This window comes from Colius striatus, unplaced genomic scaffold (genome assembly GCF_028858725.1).
Source record: "Colius striatus isolate bColStr4 unplaced genomic scaffold, bColStr4.1.hap1 scaffold_38, whole genome shotgun sequence".
Taxonomy (NCBI): domain Eukaryota; kingdom Metazoa; phylum Chordata; class Aves; order Coliiformes; family Coliidae; genus Colius; species Colius striatus.
In genome coordinates, this window is record NW_026908522.1 from 14,028 (window position 1) to 32,610 (window position 18,583).

General features: G+C 55.8%; 1 protein-coding gene across 1 annotated transcript; it reads left to right on the forward strand.

Annotated features, from left to right (window-relative positions):
* The first annotated feature begins 6,427 nt into the window (after nt 1-6,427).
* On the forward strand, nt 6,428-17,366 carry PRCC (proline rich mitotic checkpoint control factor). Its single transcript, XM_062019984.1, has 7 exons — nt 6,428-7,053; nt 11,305-11,352; nt 13,121-13,690; nt 15,042-15,137; nt 15,831-15,974; nt 16,263-16,328; nt 16,708-17,366. The coding sequence occupies exons 1-7, from the start codon at nt 6,517-6,519 to the stop codon at nt 16,792-16,794; spliced, it is 1,548 nt and encodes a 515-aa protein (XP_061875968.1). The 5' UTR covers nt 6,428-6,516; the 3' UTR covers nt 16,795-17,366.
* Nucleotides 17,367-18,583: the final 1,217 nt, after the last annotated feature.

Here is an 18,583-nt window from a genome sequence, read left to right on the forward strand (position 1 = left end):
GCTGGCTTGGGAATGCAGGGATCCGGTGTAAAAGCAGCGTCAAGCTGGGATAACCCGAGGGAAACGGTGTGAAAGTGGTTGAACTGCTGTGAAAAGGCGACAAAAATGTGTAAGATGGTGTAAAACCGGTGGAAATGAGTAAAACCAGTGTGAAAGTGGTGTAAAACTGTAAAGCCAGTATAAAACCAGTGTAAAACTGTAAAGCCAGTGTAAAAACAGTGTGAAACTGGTGTAAAACTGTAAAGCCAGTATAAAACCAGTGTGAAACTGGTGTAAAACTGTAAAGCCAGTGTAAAACCAGTGTGAAAGTGGTGTAAAACTGTAAAGCCAGTGTAAAACCAGTGTGAAGCTGGTGTAAAACTGTAAAGCCAGTGTAAAACCAGTGTGAAAGTGGTGTAAAACTGTAAAGCCAGTGTAAAACCAGTGTGAAAGTGGTGTAAAACTGTAAAGCCAGTAAAAAACCAGTGTGAAACTGGTGTAAAACTGTAAAGCCAGTATAAAACCAGTGTGAAACTGGTGTAAAACTGTAAAGCCAGTATAAAACCAGTGTGAAAGTGGTGTAAAACTGTAAAGCCAGTGTAAAACCAGTGTGAAACTGGTGTAAAACTGTAAAGCCAGTGTAAAACCAGTGTGAAAGTGGTGTCAAACTGTAAAGCCAGTATAAAACCAGTGTGAAGCTGGTGTAAAACTGTAAAGCCAGTGTAAAACCAGTGTGAAAGTGGTGTAAAACTGTAAAGCCAGTATAAAACCAGTGTGAAAGTGGTGTAAAACTGTAAAGCCAGTATAAAACCAGTGTGAAAGTGGTGTAAAACTGTAAAGCCAGTGTAAAACCAGTGTGAAAGTGGTGTAAAACTGTAAAGCCAGTATAAAACCAGTGTGAAAGTGGTGTAAAACTGTAAAGCCAGTGTAAAACCAGTGTGAAACTGGTGTAAAACTGTAAAGCCAGTGTAAAACCAGTGTGAAAGTGGTGTAAAACTGTAAAGCCAGTATAAAACCAGTGTGAAGCTGGTGTAAAACTGTAAAGCCAGTGTAAAACCAGTGTGAAAGTGGTGTAAAACTGTAAAGCCAGTATAAAACCAGTGTGAAAGTGGTGTAAAACTGTAAAGCCAGTGTAAAACCAGTGTGAAAGTGGTGTAAAACTGTAAAGCCAGTGTAAAACCAGTGTGAAACTGGTGTAAAACTGTAAAGCCAGTGTAAAACCAGTGTGAAAGCGGTGTAAAACTGTAAAGCCAGTGTAAAACCAGTGTGAAGCTGGTGTAAAACTGTAAAGCCAGTATAAAACCAGTGTGAAACTGGTGTAAAACTGTAAAGCCAGTGTAAAACCAGTGTGAAAGTGGTGTAAAACTGTAAAGCCAGTGTAAAACCAGTGTGAAGCTGGTGTAAAACTGTAAAGCCAGTATAAAACCAGTGTGAAACTGGTGTAAAACTGTAAAGCCAGTATAAAACCAGTGTGAAAGCGGTGTAAAACTGTAAAGCCAGTGTAAAACCAGTGTGAAAGTGGTGTAAAACTGTAAAGCCAGTAAAAAACCAGTGTGAAACTGGTGTAAAACTGTAAAGCCAGTATAAAACCAGTGTGAAAGTGGTATAAAACTGTAAAGCCAGTGTAAAACCAGTGTGAAAGTGGTGTAAAACTGTAAAGCCAGTATAAAACCAGTGTGAAACTGGTGTAAAACTGTAAAGCCAGTGTAAAACCAGTGTGAAAGTGGTGTAAAACTGTAAAGCCAGTGTAAAACCAGTGTGAAACTGGTGTAAAACTGTAAAGCCAGTGTAAAACCAGTGTGAAACTGGTGTAAAACTGTAAAGCCAGTATAAAACCAGTGTGAAGCTGGTGTAAAACTGTAAAGCCAGTATAAAACCAGTGTGAAACTGGTGTAAAACTGTAAAGCCAGTGTAAAACCAGTGTGAAAGCGGTGTAAAACTGTAAAGCCAGTGTAAAACCAGTGTGAAAGCGGTGTAAAACTGTAAAGCCAGTGTAAAACCAGTGTGAAACTGGTGTAAAACTGTAAAGCCAGTGTAAAACCAGTGTGAAACTGGTGTAAAACTGTAAAGCCAGTATAAAACCAGTGTGAAACTGGTGTAAAACTGTAAAGCCAGTGTAAAACCAGTGTGAAAGTGGTGTAAAACTGTAAAGCCAGTGTAAAACCAGTGTGAAAGTGGTGTAAAACTGTAAAGCCAGTGTAAAACCAGTGTGAAAGTGGTGTAAAACTGTAAAGCCAGTGTAAAACCAGTGTGAAACTGGTGTAAAACTGTAAAGCCAGTGTAAAACCAGTGTGAAACTGGTGTAAAACTGTAAAGCCAGTGTAAAACCAGTGTGAAAGTGGTGTAAAACTGTAAAGCCAGTGTAAAACCAGTGTGAAGCTGGTGTAAAACTGTAAAGCCAGTATAAAACCAGTGTGAAACTGGTGTAAAACTGTAAAGCCAGTATAAAACCAGTGTGAAAGCGGTGTAAAACTGTAAAGCCAGTGTAAAACCAGTGTGAAAGTGGTGTAAAACTGTAAAGCCAGTAAAAAACCAGTGTGAAACTGGTGTAAAACTGTAAAGCCAGTATAAAACCAGTGTGAAAGTGGTATAAAACTGTAAAGCCAGTGTAAAACCAGTGTGAAAGTGGTGTAAAACTGTAAAGCCAGTATAAAACCAGTGTGAAACTGGTGTAAAACTGTAAAGCCAGTGTAAAACCAGTGTGAAAGTGGTGTAAAACTGTAAAGCCAGTGTAAAACCAGTGTGAAACTGGTGTAAAACTGTAAAGCCAGTGTAAAACCAGTGTGAAAGGGGTGTAAAACTGTAAAGCCAGTATAAAACCAGTGTGAAGCTGGTGTAAAACTGTAAAGCCAGTATAAAACCAGTGTGAAACTGGTGTAAAACTGTAAAGCCAGTGTAAAACCAGTGTGAAAGCGGTGTAAAACTGTAAAGCCAGTGTAAAACCAGTGTGAAAGCGGTGTAAAACTGTAAAGCCAGTGTAAAACCAGTGTGAAACTGGTGTAAAACTGTAAAGCCAGTGTAAAACCAGTGTGAAACTGGTGTAAAACTGTAAAGCCAGTATAAAACCAGTGTGAAACTGGTGTAAAACTGTAAAGCCAGTGTAAAACCAGTGTGAAAGTGGTGTAAAACTGTAAAGCCAGTGTAAAACCAGTGTGAAAGTGGTGTAAAACTGTAAAGCCAGTGTAAAACCAGTGTGAAAGTGGTGTAAAACTGTAAAGCCAGTGTAAAACCAGTGTGAAACTGGTGTAAAACTGTAAAGCCAGTGTAAAACCAGTGTGAAACTGGTGTAAAACTGTAAAGCTAGTGTAAAACCAGTGTGAAACTGGTGTCAAACTGTAAAGCCAGTATAAAACCAGTGTGAAACTGGTGTAAAATCAGTGGAAAAGAGTAAAACCAGTGTGAAAGTGGTGTAAAACTGTAAAGCCAGTATAAAACCAGTGTGAAACCAGTGCAAAGTTGTGTAGACCAGTGTGAAACTAGTCTAGAACTGTGTAACACCAGTGCAAAGTTGTGTAGACCAGTGTGAAACTGCTGTAGAACTGTGTAAACCTGGTGCAAAACCAGTGGAAAAGAGTAAAACCACCAGTTCTGCCCAGGCCGGGGCTCGGGGTTACTTGGGGTGGAGGATGCTCCAGGGTGATGGGGGGGAGCTGCTTGGGGTGGGGTTTAGAGGGTGACAAAGTCACTGCATGAACAAATGGTCACCTCAGGCTCCTTCTGGCCTAAGCCCTGCTGCCAAACGGCTTCAGACTAAACCTAGGCAAGCTCTGGGCACTGAGGGTTTGCTCCCTGGGGCTGCAGGGTTTGGGGGGTTGGGCCAAGCCAAGGCTGTGTCCTCCCAGCCTGGGACTGAATGAAACCGGAGCCTCGGCTGTGACCCAGCGCTCAGGGGTCCCGGGCTGAACTCTTTTCTTTCCACCCATGTGCTTTCCTTGGCTTGTTTTCTCCTAAGGAGCCCGAGAGCAACACAAATAAATAAGCAGAGGGGGCAGAGGGTCCCCTGCTGCCCTGGGGCTGGAGCCAGGCCCCAGGAATTTCCAGCTTAAACAGAAAAAGCTGGACAAAGGGCGAGAGAAACAAAGATTTCTCCCTCCTTCAGAGCAGTGAGAGCGAGCCCTTGTTGAAACTCGGTCCCTCCTATCTCTGCCAGGGCTATTGTTGGTTCTCCTCTGCAGAGGAGGAGGGAGAGGGAGGAGGAGGGAGGAGGAGGGCTGCCTGGCCCCAGAGCTGCGGGTGTTTAACCTGCTCCCCCGGTGCTTCCCGCCGAGAGCCAAGGAGAACAACTCGTCCTTTTTGGCAGTCTGAAAACTTCCAGTCCCAGGGAAAGGCGATTCTGTGCTGCCCCAGAGAAAGGCTGGTGCTGAGAGACCCTCTGTGAGCTACAGGAACATTCTCCTCAGGCTCCTTGGGATGGGATCACTCAGCTTTGCTCTGGGCTGGGTAAAGAGTGGAGGAAAGAATGGACCTTTAAGTGTCAGAGCTGCTGAGAACCCCACTTGCCTTTCTCCCTCATGCTCCCAGAGGCCTCAATACATGTTTTTGATATGTTTAATGCTTGTCAGCCCCTCGGGGCAGGGTGGGACTGGGCACATCAGTGGGGTTTCACACAAGGCTTGCCTCACAGGATAGCTTCTCATGGCCTTGGTTTTAATTAACCTCCTCTAAGCACTTCCCAGCAGCTTGTCAAATCCTTCCCTTGGCTTTTGGGTTGAGGACCCCGAAGCACAGGATCTGAAGGGTTGGAAGGGAGCTGGAAAGCTCATCCAGTGCAACCCCAGCAGCACCTAGAGCAGGGCACACAGGGACTCATCCAGCTGGGGTTGGGATGTGCCCAGAGCAGGAGCCTCCACAGCCCATCTGGGCAGCCCCTGCCAGGAGTTTCTCCTCCTGTGCCAGTGGAACCAGAGAATCACACAGTGATGGGGTGGGAAGGAAGCTCCAGAGCTCCTCCAGCCCCCTCAAGCAGGTTCCTCATGCTCAGGGGGCACAGGAACGTGTCACCTCACACTGCCAGGCCCAGCACTGAACTAACCCCCAGCCCTCAGCACCCCAATGATGTGGCACAGTCACAGAGCCTCAAGGGCTGCAAGGGACCTGGGAAGCTCATCCAGTGCAACCCCCTGCCAGAGCAGCAGCACCTAGAGCAGGGCACACAGGGACTCATCCAGCTGGGGTTGGGATGTGCCCAGAGAAGGAGCCTCCACAGCCCATCTGGGCAGCCCCTGCCAGTGCTCCCTCAGCTCAACAGGGAACAAATTCCTCCTGGTGTTGCTTTGGAACCTCTTCTGTTCCAGTTTATCCCCATTGCCCCTTGTGCTGTCATTGGCCATCCCTGAGCACAGCCTGGCTCCAGCCTCCTGCCACTTGCAGACATGACTGAGCTCAGCCCTCAGGCTCCTCTTCTCCAGGCTGCAGAGCCCCAGCTCCCTCAGCCTTTCAGCACAAGGCAGATGCTCCACTCCAGCATCTCTGTGCCCTGTGCTGAGCTCTCTCCAGCAGCTCCCTGTCCTCCTGCAGCTGAGCCTGAAGTTATTATTAAGGCCAGAGCAAAGTAGAAGCAGCTCCCTGGAGTCAAACCCCGCCTCGGTGACACGCTGAAGCAACAACCAGGCTGCGAGAGCCCCGGGCCGGAGCCTGTGCTGCGGAGGGAGAGAGGCTCCAAAGCAAAGGCTCCAAAGCAGAGGCTCCCCGCAGGTCTCCTGCCGCGACACGGAGCGGGCAGGGGCCGGGGGTCGGTGTCCGCCCAGCGTCGCGCCGTCCCCGCCGCCCTTCGGGAGCTGCAGTCCCCGCTCCAGGCCCCGCTCCGCCGCCGCTCGCCTCGGCGATGGACTGGGCGGCCTGGCCGGGGAACGGCACGGCTCCGGCGGCGGGGAGCGCCGGGATCTGTAGTCCCGGGGGCGGCCGGGCCCCGTCACAGCCGCGGGGAAAGCGCCGGGGCGGGGGGAGCTGAGAGCAGGCCCGGGGCTGGGCCTGGCGCCCCGCTCGTGTCCCCCCGGCTCCCCGCAGCGGGGGCTCGGGCATGGCCCCGCCGGCCGCCCCCACACCCGGCCCTACGGAGAAGGGGAGCGGGAGCTGAGCCCTCGCCGCCTCCACCCGCGCCAAGCCCCGCTGTGCCCAGCCCCTACCGCCTCACCGACCCTCCCGCCCCACGCCATCGCGGACCACGTTTCCCATGGTGCTGCGCGGCGCGGAGCAAGCGGGGACGGGCGCGGCTGCCCGCGGGGCACGCTGGGAGTTGTAGTCCGGCGGCCCTGAGCCGCGGGGAGCCGGGCCGCTGCCGGCAGCCATTATCTGCGAGCTCGGCGCGGCGGGCGCGGAGCTGAGCGCTGGGGTTCGTCTCGCCGCCGCTCCGAGCCCGCGGCCCCGCCGCTGCGCGGGGGTGGGGCCGCCATGGCGGCTTAGCCTCGCCCCCACCGCCCTCCTCTTCCTCCCCGCGACGGGGGCTGAAGGCGCGGCGGCGCGGCCTAGGCGGGAGGGCGGATCCTCGGCCTCGCGTAGCGGCTCCTGCCCGCGGAGGGCCGCCCTCCTTGGAGGGCCATGTCCCTGGTGGCCTACGCCAGCAGCGACGAGGAGAGCGATGCGGAGGAGGCCGCTGGCGAGGAGGAGGAAGCCGCCGCTCCTCAGCATCCCCCGGCCCGGGGGCTCTTCGCCGCTTTGCCCCCTCCCAAAGCCCCCGTGATGCCGCCCCTGCCCCCGCCTCACCAGCCGCTGGGCAGCGGCTTCCCGCTGCTGCCGCCGCCGCCCCACGCCGGGCCGCCCCCGCCGTTCCTGATGGGCCCCCCGCCTGCCGTGAGGGGCTTCGGCCCCCCTGCGCCGGCCGCGAGCCCGGGCCAGGCCTCGGCCGGCAGCCCGCCCGAGCCGGCCCCCGGCGGCAGCGGGGAGCAGCCCAGGCTCGGGGGGCTGCTCCTGCCTCCCCCGAGGAACACCGCGGCCGCCGCCTCTGCCCTCCACCTGCCCCCTCCCGCCTCGGCCTCTGCCGCTCCGCCCGCGGCTGGGGGGGATTTGGGCCTCCCCAAGCCAAAGAAGAGGACGGAGCCGGTGCGGATCACAGCGCCCGAGCTGCAAAAGGGAGATGTGAGTATGAAACGAACCACCAGCTCTGCCTGGGCGTGGGGGAGGCTCGGGGGGGGGCTGCTCAAGCCTCCTGAGGAGGAAACCTTTGGGTGACATCCTCCCCCTGTGGCAATGCCCCCGCGGCTTGTTTGCCCGTACAGCGCCGGGGCTCTTTCCTCGCCCTCTCCCGTCATCATCTAGCAAGATGCCAAGCCCTATTGTTGTGGCACCTAGGAGAGGATTTGTCCTGGCTGCCAGCCCCTAATCCTAAAGTGCTTTGCAGAGTTAAACTGATAGAGAAACCTTATTTATAACCATAACACAGCAAACCCCAGATTATCTGCTGCCTTCTTCCTCAGTGGAGGTAAGGAGTTGGTGCTGTGGAGCTGCAGGGGCTTGTGTGGGACAATCCCCCCCCAAAATCTCTCTGTTGATTTGACAGATTGATAGATTTTCCTGCCAGTTTAATGCTTATCTAAAGGCTTCAAGGCATCCTCCAGCCTTTATTCACTTTGCTCTCCCTCTCGTGCTTCTTCACGTTGGCTCCTGAGCACTGAATCCAGACACAGCCCTGTGGGGAGAGCAGGGAGAGGCAGGTCCCTGCTTCTCTTTTTGGTTTTGTTTTCAGGGTGTTGATCAGTTTTCCTCCCTCCCCTCTGCTCAGTTGCTCTGGGATGGCACCAGAGGTGCTGCCTCTGTGGCTGCAGCTGTGTCTGGCCTCGGTCGCTGGAGCAGGAGGCAGCAGCGTGCCCAGGGGGGTGAGAAGGACAAGGGCAGCCTGGCTGGGCTGTGGCTGCAGGAGCAGGGCAGGGACTGTCCCCTGTGCTGGGCCCTGGGGAGGCTGCAGCTCCAGGGCTGTGTCAGTGCTGGGCCCCTCACTCACTGCCACAGGGACACTGAGGGGCTGCAGCGTGGCCAGAGCCGGGCACAGAGCTGGGGAAGGGGCTGGAGCACAAGGGGCTGGGGAGGGGCTGAGGGAATGGGGGTGTTGAGGCTGGAGAAGAGGAGGCTGAGGGCAGCCAGCAGCACTCTCTGTTCCATCTCTGGAGCCTGGGGCAGTGATGGTGAGGCTTGAAGGCTGAGGTGAGCACTGCCCTTGGTTTTCAGGGCTCCTGGGAGCTCCCTGAGTCCTGGCTGCCTTCCTGAAGGAAGCCCAGAGGAATGGCAGCGTGCTGCTGGGCACTGGAGCTGCCTGGGAGTGTCACCCCCGTGCTCTGGGGAAGCCTGAGAGCTTCAGCTGGATCCAGGGAGGAGAAGCAGAAAGGGAGGTGTGAGGAGCCTTTGGCACAGGGAGAGAGACAGTTCTTGTTTGGAGAAGGAGCCTTATGAGGGAATGGGGGTGTTGAGGCTGGAGAAGAGGCTGAGGGGAGCCAGGAGCACTCTGTGACACTCCCTGACAGGAGGCTGCAGGGAGCTGGGGGTCAGGTTCTTCTCACAAGTACCAAGAGGAAAGGGTCTGGAGTTGCCCCAGGGGAGGTTGAGGCTGGAGCTGAGGCAGAACTGTTTCCCTGAGAGGGGTGTGAGCCCTGTGCCAGGCTGCCCAGGGAGCTGGGGCAGTGCCCAGCCTGGAGGGATCCCAAAGCCCTGGAGCTGAGGTGCTGAGGGCTGTGGGTCAGGGCTGGGCTGTGGGTTAGTTCAGTGCTGGGCAGTGTGAGGTGAGGGGCTGGACTCGATCTTAAAGGTGTTTTCCAACCAGAATGATTCTGTGGTTCTGGTTCTGGTGAGATGCAGGTGCCTCTGGCTGTAGGAAGAGCTGAACTGCTGAGCTTGGGCTCATTTCCCTGGGGGCAGGTAGCCTGAGGAAGAGCTTTGGCCCTGTGAGTTTATAAACAGCATCAGTTAATAGTGGTCAGGAACATCTTGGGCCTGGGGAGAGCTGGAACAGAGCTGAATGCTCCTGGCCATCCCTCAGCCCTGCTCACCCAAACCCCACTGGTCTGGCAAATGCCAGAGGCCCTGGTGCCACAGCTCCTGGTGTGGCAGAGGCTGCAGGGGCTGGGGGCAGCCCTGGTTCCCCTTTAGCCTGAGGGATCTGCTCTCATACCCACTTTTTGCTTTCTCACTGGCTTTGGAACAGCCTCTTCACCCTAAAGCCAGTGTCAGGGCCCTGCTCAGGGCTCTGCTGCTGGTGCACTTGCTGAAACAAACTCAGATGACAGGAGCTTTGTTCCTCCCCTTTGTCTCCTCCCCCTGTGCTCCTGCTTTGAGCAAGTTGAGAAAGCACCTTCAAGCCAGAGCTGCTTCCCACTGGGATCCCTGGAAGTCCCTTGCCCTGTCACTGACAACCTCCCTCATCCTCCTTTCTCCTTCAGACACCTCTGCTCTGCTCCTACCTTATCTCCTCTCTCCCAGAAGCAACCTGTGGCTCTGGGCCAGCTTTTGCCTTGCCATTATGTCACACAATCACCTTTATTTATGCACAGCCTTTGTCTTTTCTTCAGCTTTACACTGAACTGGCAGAAGACCTCCTTTCCTCTGGGCTCTTTCAAGTGCTCTGTGAAGCTATAAAACCAAGCTCCTCAGGGCTTTGGTTTTGTCCTGGTGCCCTGGATGACCAGACTTTCTGGTCAAGCTTTCAGGGGCTGTTTAGTTTAGCAACTTCCACCATAGTGGGAACAACTCCCTGGTTGAGCTTGTCCATCCTTGCCTGGTGTGGCCTTGTGCTTCCCCTGTCTGTGTTACTCTGAAGGACAGTGCTGCCCTTGCACTGGGCAGTTTGTGCTTTGCCCTGCTTCAGGTGTATTCTCCTGTGATTTGTTGGAAAGAAAATACCCAAAGAAGTTGTTTTTGAGCTGTTGGCTCCCTAAATGGTAATTCCTGGCTGGGGTCAAGCAGTTGGGTGCTGACTTTCTCTGCCCACACTCTCTGCTTTAGAGCAGGGTTAAAAACCCACTTGGACACCTGCAGTGCTGTGTCAGTGAGTCTTTCTGGGGCTTCCTTTCGTTCCATAAGTGAGCTGAAGTTGTTTGTCTGTGGCTGGAGCACTGAGATTGATAGAAGCAGTGCTGCTGTGTTTGGTGGGGTTCCACCAGGGTGGGTCTGGGGCCAGGCTGATTCAACATCATCAACCCCCTGGGTGAAGGGACAGAGGGACCCTCAGTGAGTTCACTGGTGGCACCAAACTGGGAGCACTGGCTGATTGGCCAGAGCCTGAGCTGCCAGGCTGAGAGCTGGGCACAGAGGAACCTGCTGAGGGGCAGCAAGGGCAGAGTCCTGCAGCTGGGGAGGAACAAGCCCAGCAGCAGCCCAGGCTGGGGGTGAGCTGCTGGAGAGCAGCTCCAGGAGAGGGACCTGGCACTGCTGGGGGAGAACAAAGTGACCCTGAGCAGCAACGTGGGCTGGTGGGCAAGAAGCCAAGGGCAGCCTGGGGGCAGCAAGAGAGCGTGGGCAGCAGGGCCAGGGAGCTTGTGCTGCCCCTGTGCTCTGCCAGAGCTGGGGAGGCCTCAGCTGGAGTCCTGTGGCCAGGGCTGGGCTGCCCAGCTCAGGAGAGACAGGGAAGTGCTGCAGAGAGGCCAGTGCAGGGCTGCCAAGATGCTGAGGGGCTGCAACATGTGTGTGAGGAGGAAAGGCTGCAGCCCTGGGGCTGCTGAGCCTGGGGAACAGAAGCCTGAGCTCAGGGGCACCTTGTTGATCAATCCCTAAAGGGTGGGTGGCAAGAGGCTGGGTGTCAGGGTGACACTTTGTGGTGGCCAGTGCCAGGACAAGGGCTGATGGACATAAATTGGAACACAAAAGGTTCCACTTCAGCCCAAGGAGCAAGTGCTTTGGTGCTGAGGTGAGGGAGCCCTGGCCCAGGCTGCCCAGGGAGGGTGTGGAGGCTCCTTCTCAGGAGGTTCCCAACCCCATTTGTACACATTCCTGTGCCCCCTGAGCCAGGGGAACCTGCTGTAGCAGAGGTTAGGGCTGGATGAGCTCTGCAGGGCCCCTTCAGCCCCCACCATCCTGGGCTTCTATTTGCAAAGCTTCAGCCTTTACAGCAGAGTGCAGCTCCTTTCCCTGCCTGTCTAAACACTGTGGCAGATCCTGTGGTCTTGCTTTCCCCACTGACAGTTTAATTCTCTCTCATAGCTGTAACCAGGACAGGCTTTTATCTTTCTTTGCAAGACTGAGAAGAGCCTGACTGCATCCCACTGTTGCTCTTGGCAGATGTGAAACCCAGATGAGTGTTGCTGTGATCCTTCAGCGGGTTCAAAGGGCAAATGAATCAATTGCACAGTGGGGGGACTTTTTGGGGGGTCTCACATTGTGCTAAGTTCTCTTTTTCTTTCTCAGTCAGATTCAGAGGAAGATGAACCAACAAAGAAGAAAACTCCTCTGCAGGTAAGTACCTGGGATACCAAATTAAACCAGTTTCACAGATGCAGCAGTTGACTGTGAGGGATCTTGGGCTTCCCCTAGTGTAAAGCAACCACTCAGAGCATGTGGCTTTTCTGAAATCCCCTGGGGTGTCAGCACAGAATCCCAACATGAGGGGTGGGAAGGGCCCTGCAGAGCTCATCCAGTCCAACTCCTGCTAAAGCAGGTTCCCCTGGCTCAGGGGGCACAGGAATGTGTCCAAGTGGGGTTGGGAAGCTCCTGAGAAGGAGCCTCCACACCCTCCCTGGGCAGCCTGGGCCAGGGCTCCCTCAGCTCAGCACCAAAGAGCTGTTCCTTGTGTTTAAATGGATTTTTTGTGCTCCAGCTTCATCCCATCACCCCTTGTCCCGTCACTGGACACAACAAAGTGCTGCCCCAACCTCCTGACACCCACCACTGAGATATTTGTAGCTATTGCTGAGATTCCCCCTGAGCTCAGGCTTCTGTTCGCCAGGCTCAACAGCCCCAGGGCTGCAGCCTTTCCTCCTCACACACATGTTGCAGCCCCTCAGCATCTTGGCAGCCCTGCACTGGCCTCTCTGCAGCACTTCCCTGTCTCTCCTGAGCTGGGCAGCCCAGCCCTGGCCACAGGACTCCAGCTGAGGCCTCCCCAGCTCTGGCAGAGCAGAGGGGCAGCACAAGCTCCCTGGCCCTGCTGCCCACACTCTCTTGCTGCCCCCAGGCTGCCGTTGGCTTCTTGCCCACCAGCCCACGTTGCTGCTCGGGGTCACTTTGTTCTCCCCCAGCAGTGCCAGGTCCCTCTCCTGGAGCTGCTCTCCAGCAGCTCACCCCCAGCCTGGGCTGCTGCTGGGCTTGTTCCTCCCCAGCTGCAGGACTCTGCCCTTGCTGCCCCTCAGCAGGTTCCTCTGTGCCCAGCTCAGCCTGCCCAGCTCTCAGCCTGGCAGCTCAGCCTCTGGCCAATCAGCCAGTGCTCCCAGTTTGGTGCCACCAGTGAACTCACTGAGGGTCCCTCTGTCCCCTCACCCAGGGGGCTGATGTTGAAAGTCCCTTTCTTTGGAGCAGTTTGATACATTTATCTATTGGAAAAGCAGGCATTCCTTTGGGAAGCTGACAGATGTTGCAAGTACCACCTTTCCCTTCCCAGCCCCTCACTGTGCTTGACATGGCAGGTGACTGAGGGACATGGAACTGCTGCAGAGAGGCCAGTGCAGGGACACCGAGGTGATCCTGGGACTGGAGCATCTTCCCTCTGTGGGACCTGAGGCTTTTTAGTCTGGAGCAGAGGAGACTGAGCTCAGGGGGATCTCATTAATCTTTATAAGTATCTAAAGGGTGAGTGTCAGGAGGTTGGGGCAGCACTTTGCTGTGTGCAGTGACAGGACAAGGGCTGATGGGGTGAAACTGGAGCACAAAGAGTTCCCCTTAAACATAAGGAAAGGCCACTGGACTGCTGAGCTGAGGGAGCCCTGGCCCAGGCTGCCCAGGGAGGGTGTGGAGGCTCCTTCCTTGGAGCTCTTCAGGACCCACCTGGACACGTTCCTGTGTGACCTGAGCTGGATGGGAGCTGCTCTGCAGAGGGGTTGCACTGGATGAGCTCTGCAGGTCCCTTCCCACCCCACCATACTGTGATATGTGATTCTGTGACTGTGCTGAGTGATGGGAAACCCATTCACATTGTTCAGAGCTGGAGGAGAGAACTGGGGGTGGGGGGAGGTGTCAGAACAACCCCAACTGAAGAGTCTCACTCGTGTCTTTTTCTTCTGGCTCTCAGGGACGTGCTGAGGGCTCTGGCTTGTCAGCTCTGCTTCCTCAGCCCAAGAACCTGACAGTGAAAGAGACCAATCGGGTACTTCTGCCCTATTCTTTCTCAAGGAAAGCTGGAGAAAACGACTCCAAAGCTACTAAAGCCCCAACTCCTTCCTCTAAAGCCAAAGCTCTGTCCAAAGCCACGGTGCCCACCACTCCTTCTCCATCCGCCATCAAAGCTGCTGCCAAGAGCGCTGCCCTGCAGGTGACCAAGCAGATCACCCAGGAGGAGGATGACAGTGATGAAGAGCTTGAGCCAGAGAACTACTTCTCCTTGTCTGACAGGAGGGAGCCCGAGGTGGGGGGTGCTGACAGCTACGTGTACCCCGGCACGGCGCTGCCCGAGGAGCCGCCTCCCGGGACAGAGCCCGAGCCCCAGTTCCAGGACGCTGCTGCAAACGCTCCTCTGGAGTTCAAGACGGCTGCAGGTTCCAGTGGGGCTCAGCACAGCTGGGCTCCCAAAGCTGGGGAGGACTACAGCAGCCAGCAGTACAGCCAGTTCCCTGCCTACAGCGAGGCTGGTGCCTATTACCAGGTGGGCTCGGTGATGGGGAGCTTTGGCCTCTCTGCACAGGGGCTCCTGGTTACTCACTGGTCACAAAGGCCAAGTGTTGGGTCACTTGGGCAACAACAACCCCAAAGTGATGCTCCAGGCTGGGGCAGGGGGGCTGGAAAGCTGCCCAGTAGGAAAAGATCTGGGAGTGTTCATTGGTAGCAGGGAGAATATGAGGCAGCAGCGTGCCCAGGGGGGCGAGAAGGCCAAGGGCAGCCTGGCTGGGCTCAGCAGCAGCATGGCAGCAGGAGCAGGGCAGGGATTGTCCCCTGTGCTGGGCCCTGGGGAGGCTGCAGCTCCAGGGCTGTGTCAGTGCTGGGCCCCTCACTCACTGCCACAGGGACACTGAGGGGCTGCAGCGTGGCCAGAGCCGGGCACAGAGCTGGGGAAGGGGCTGGAGCACAAGGGGCTGGGGAGGGGCTGAGGGAATGGGGGTGTTGAGGCTGGAGAAGAGGAGGCTGAGGGCAGCCAGCAGCACTCTGTGACACTCCCTGACAGGAGGCTGCAGGGACCTGGGGGTCAGGCTCTGCTTGGGACAAGAGGAACTGGCCTCAGGTTGCCCCAGGGGAAGTTGAGATTGGAGCTGAGGCAGAACTGTTTCCCTGAGAGGGGTGTCAGCCCTGTGCCAGGCTGCCCAGGGAGCTGGGGGAGTGCCCAGCCCTGGGGGGATCCCAAAGCCCTGGAGCTGAGGTGCTGAGGGCTGTGGGTCAGTGCTGGGCTGTGGGTTAGTTCAGTGCTGGGCTGGGCAGGGTGAGGTGATGGCTTGGACTCGATCTTAAAGCCCTTTTCCAGCTGTGATGGCTCTGTGGTGCAGCTGAGGCACGTGCCAGTCTCACCTGGCTGAGCTGGCTGGGATGAGGAGCAGGGAGCCACAGCACTTGGCACTCCAGGGTTCCTCTGGCATGAGAGCCCTTGTTGCCCTTTGCTGAGATGTTTAATAGCTGCAATCGTTCCACATTGCCCCTGAGCAAGTGCCCCTGTTGCTGCCAGGGTGTGGGACTGGGGCTTGCCAGAGCTGCTGCCTGAAGCCAGGTTGGTTGGTGGTAATTCAGCAAAGGAGTTGTGGTTGAGTACCTCTAAAAAACCACCTGCTGCTGGTTCAGTAGTAGCAGAGCAATGGGCTGTGATTAGTGGCTCCTTCAGCCAACCTTGGGAGGAGGGACACGTGTCCTGAGCTCCCTGGAGCCCCAGGGAAGCCCCTCCAGGGGAAAATCAGCATCTCATGGGGTGAGGGACAGGATCCAGTGGTCTGTCACAGGGCCTCTGTGTGTGGTTGCTCCAAGAACCATCTTGCTTTGCTCTTGTGACCAAGTGCTTTTCCTTTTGCTGACAGGATTACTACAGCAGTGGGTACTACCAGGAGGTGGAAGCAGCCCAGGCAGCACCACAGGAGATGAACACTGACTCCTCTTTCATCGATGACGAAGCGGTTGGCACTTCCCTCTCTTCTTCTTCTTCCCTTCTCCTCCTCCTCACTGAGCATCCAGGACGTGTTGGCAGCCCCCAGCACACCCTGTGCTTTACCCTGAGTGGATGGGGTGCTGGTTGTGGGGGTCTGGCTCTGTGCTGGGGCCACACACAGTGTCCTTTCAGCATCCCCTTGGGCTCTGGTGGGCTTTGCTTTGCTTGGTTGTTATTTCCACCAAGCCCCATCTCACTCTTGTGGGGTGCAGATACCTCCCTAATACATCCTCTAGCACAGGGGTGAACACTTCAAACACTCCAAAACCTTTCCAAAAGGCCTTTTTTCCTGTTGTTGACCTTCCCTAAACCCTGTGAGCTGCTCTCCACCAGGGCCCCCTTCAGCACAGAGCAGTTTGTGTTGCAGGAGGTGGATGTGTTGTGTTCCTCCCAGCACTCAGAATGATTCAGGAGCCTCAGGGCTTGTGGGCAAGGCTGAAAGCAAAGAGTGCACACTGTGGGAATGCCCAGCAAAGTGAGATCATAACGTTCATGGTTAAGATGGTGATGGTTAGCAAAGCACAACTCTGCTGCTCTGGAAAGGGGGTTGTTGGTGTGACCTGTGCTGCACTCAGGGAGCTGAGGCTCAGCCCCACCTTGTTCCAGGTCAGTGGTGGCACAAATCCTGCCAGTGTAACTCTGCTCTCATCTGTTGTCTCAGTTCAAACGGCTGCAGGGCAAGAGGAACCGAGGCAGGGAGGAGATCAACTTCGTGGATATCAAAGGTGACGATCAGCTGAGTGGGGCCCAGCAGTGGCTGACCAAATCCCTCACAGAGGAGAAGACCATGAAGTCTTTTAGCAAGGTACAGAGAGACCCTGCCAGCAACCAGCTCCCTCTTCAGCCCCCACATCTGCTGCAGCTGGAGCTGTGTTTGGTGCTTTGCAGCCTCCTGGGTGGGGGGAACAGGGACCTGTGGAGGGTGTGAGTGGGGAAGACCAGCCAGGAGCTGCTTCAGGCAGAGGGAGCCAAGTGACCTGGGGCTGTTTCATATGAACCAAAGCTCAGGTGGCTCTGTGTGAGCTCTTGGCTTGTTTCTCTGGCCTGGATCAGTATCTGCCTTGTTAACAGCTCACCTGCTCTTGCTTTGTAGAAGAAGGGAGATCAGCCCACGGGGCAGCAGAGGCGGAAACACCAGATCACGTACCTGATCCATCAGGTGAGCGGCCTCTCCGTGCCCAGGCCCTGCTCCAGCAGCACAGGGCAGAGCTGTGGGCTGGCACCTGTCCCTGTTTGAGCACCCTGAGCCCTGGGGGCTCCAGCAGCAGCAGCCCTGGGGCTGGCAGGGGCTGAGCTCCCAGCCTGGGTTCACCTTTGCTTCACTTCTCTCCCTCCCGTGGCCGCGTCACTCGAGCCGCCGCTTCCCCTCCCGAGGGGAGCCCCCCAAAGCTGTGTCGTGGGGTGGCTGAAGTGTCTCTGTGTGCTGGTGAACTGAGGGGGAGCTGTGGCCTGTGGCTGAGGGGTTCTGTGCCCCCAGCCAGCAGCCAGAGGGGGCCGAGGCGCCGGCGGCTCAGCTGACGTTCGTCCCCTCTCCACAGGCCAAGGAAAGAGAACTGGAACTGAAAAACACCTGGTCAGAGAACAAGCTCAGCCGGCGTCAGACTCAGGCCAAATACGGATTCTGAGGCCTCTGCCCCTCGGCTCCTGCCCCTGGTGACCTCCTGGGACAAACTGCTCGGGGCTCCCCGCGGCCGGCCGGGCCCCGCGCGGGACGGGCTGCGCCGGGCAGGACACGCCGCTCCCTGCCCCGTCTGCAGCAAAGCCTCCTGCAGCCAGCCCCGAGGATCCCCCTGAAACCACCCCCCTCCCTCCTCCCAGCCACGACCTGGGGATCCCGTGTGGCTGCAGCCCCAGGGCTGGGGGCTCGTGGCCTGGAGCGGGGCAGCTGGTGGCTGTGCTGCCGCAGCCGTGGCAGGCTGGGAATCGGCTCCCACTTGGCTCCTTCCTTGGCCTGGCTGTGCATTCACAGGGGTCACTTTCCAAAGGACAGAGAGCTTCAGGAGCAAACCCAGCTTCTCTCTTGGATCTTCTCTTGCCCTTTTGTTTGCCCTGTCCTCACTGCTGCTGACCTGTGTCCCCCTCAGTGCAGCACCCCTCTCCTGCAGTGACTGGCATCCCCCTGAAGCCTGGCTGTAGCGGTGGCTCTGTTCTCAGCTCCTCAGCCTCTGTGTCCAGTAAAGAAACTCCTTTACAGGTGGGAACTTGTCATAGAGCTGCAAATGCCCTGAGAGCAGGGAGCAGTTCCTGCCCAGCTGATAAACCTGAGCCATGGGTGTATGTACAGTGCTCTTCCTTTACCCCCTCTCTTTTTTTTCCCCCTCCCTCTCTTCTTTTTTTTCCCCCTTCTCTTTTCCTCCCCTCTCTCTTTTATTCCTCCCCTCTCTCTTTTATTCCTCCCCTCTCCTTTTATTCCCCCCTTCTCCCCTCCCTTTTTCCCCCTCTCTTCCCCTTCCCCCCCTTGTTTTTCCCCCTTCCCCCCCTTGTTTTTCCCCCTTCCCCCCCTTGTTTTTCCCCCTTCCCCCCCTTGTTTTTCCCCCTTCCCCCCCTTGTTTTTCCCCCTTCCCCCCCTTGTTTTTCCCCCTTCCCCCCCTTGTTTTTCCCCCTTCCCCCCCTTGTTTTTCCCCCTTCCCCCCCTTGTTTTTCCCCCCTTCCCCCTTCTCTTTTTTCCCCCCTTCCCCCTTCTCTTTTTTCCCCCCTTCCCCCTTCTCTTTTTTCCCCCTTCCCCCTTCTCTTTTTTCCCCCCTTCCCCCTTCTCTTTTTTCCCCCCTTCCCCCTTCTCTTTTTTCCCCCCTTCCCCCTTCTCTTTTTTCCCCCCTTCTCTTTTTTCCCCCCTTCCCCCCTTCTCTTTTTTCCCCCCCTTCTCTTTTCCCTCTCTATTTTCCCTCCTCATCTTTCCCCCTCTCTCTCTTTTTTCCCCTCTTTTTTCTTTCTCCCCCCCCACTGTTTTTCCCCCCTCTCTTCCTTCTCCCCTGGCCCAAGGCTGATCCCTGCTGCTGCCCCTGCTCCCATCCCCATGGCAGCAGCGTGCTGGGCCCTCAGCAGCCAGCAGCCACCTTTCCCCTGAGCACACAAAAACATCAACCTGCCAATTTGTACATTTTTCTCTTCTTTTTTCCCAGCTTCTTTGTATGAGTTCTGTTGCAATCAGGTGTTAACTTTACCCTCCTGGCTGGGAGGAGCAGACTCTGCCCTTCCCTCTAAGGTATTAGGTCTCAGTGATCCCACTGCAGCTTTGCTGGCCACATCCACAGGTCCTGTAGCCAAATCTCTGAGGCCTCAGTTTGTTTGTTCACCAAAGTCTGTGCTGCTGAAGGGGACAGAGGGCTACTCTGGTTATTGAAACTCACATTCCCTCCACTAAGGGTTAGGTTCCTTGTTGTAACTGCAGCCAGTAGGTGTTGCTCTGTCTGGAAG

Excerpts from the sequence above, each read along its gene's own strand:
- PRCC (XM_062019984.1), top strand. The coding sequence starts at position 6,517 with ATGTCCCTGGTGGCCTACGCCAGCAGCGACGAGGAGAGCGATGCGGAG. Across the intron at positions 15,138-15,830 it reads CTTTCATCGATGACGAAGCG|TTCAAACGGCTGCAGGGCAA; the intron begins GTTGGCACTTCC and ends CTGTTGTCTCAG. Across the intron at positions 16,329-16,707 it reads TCACGTACCTGATCCATCAG|GCCAAGGAAAGAGAACTGGA; the intron begins GTGAGCGGCCTC and ends CCCTCTCCACAG.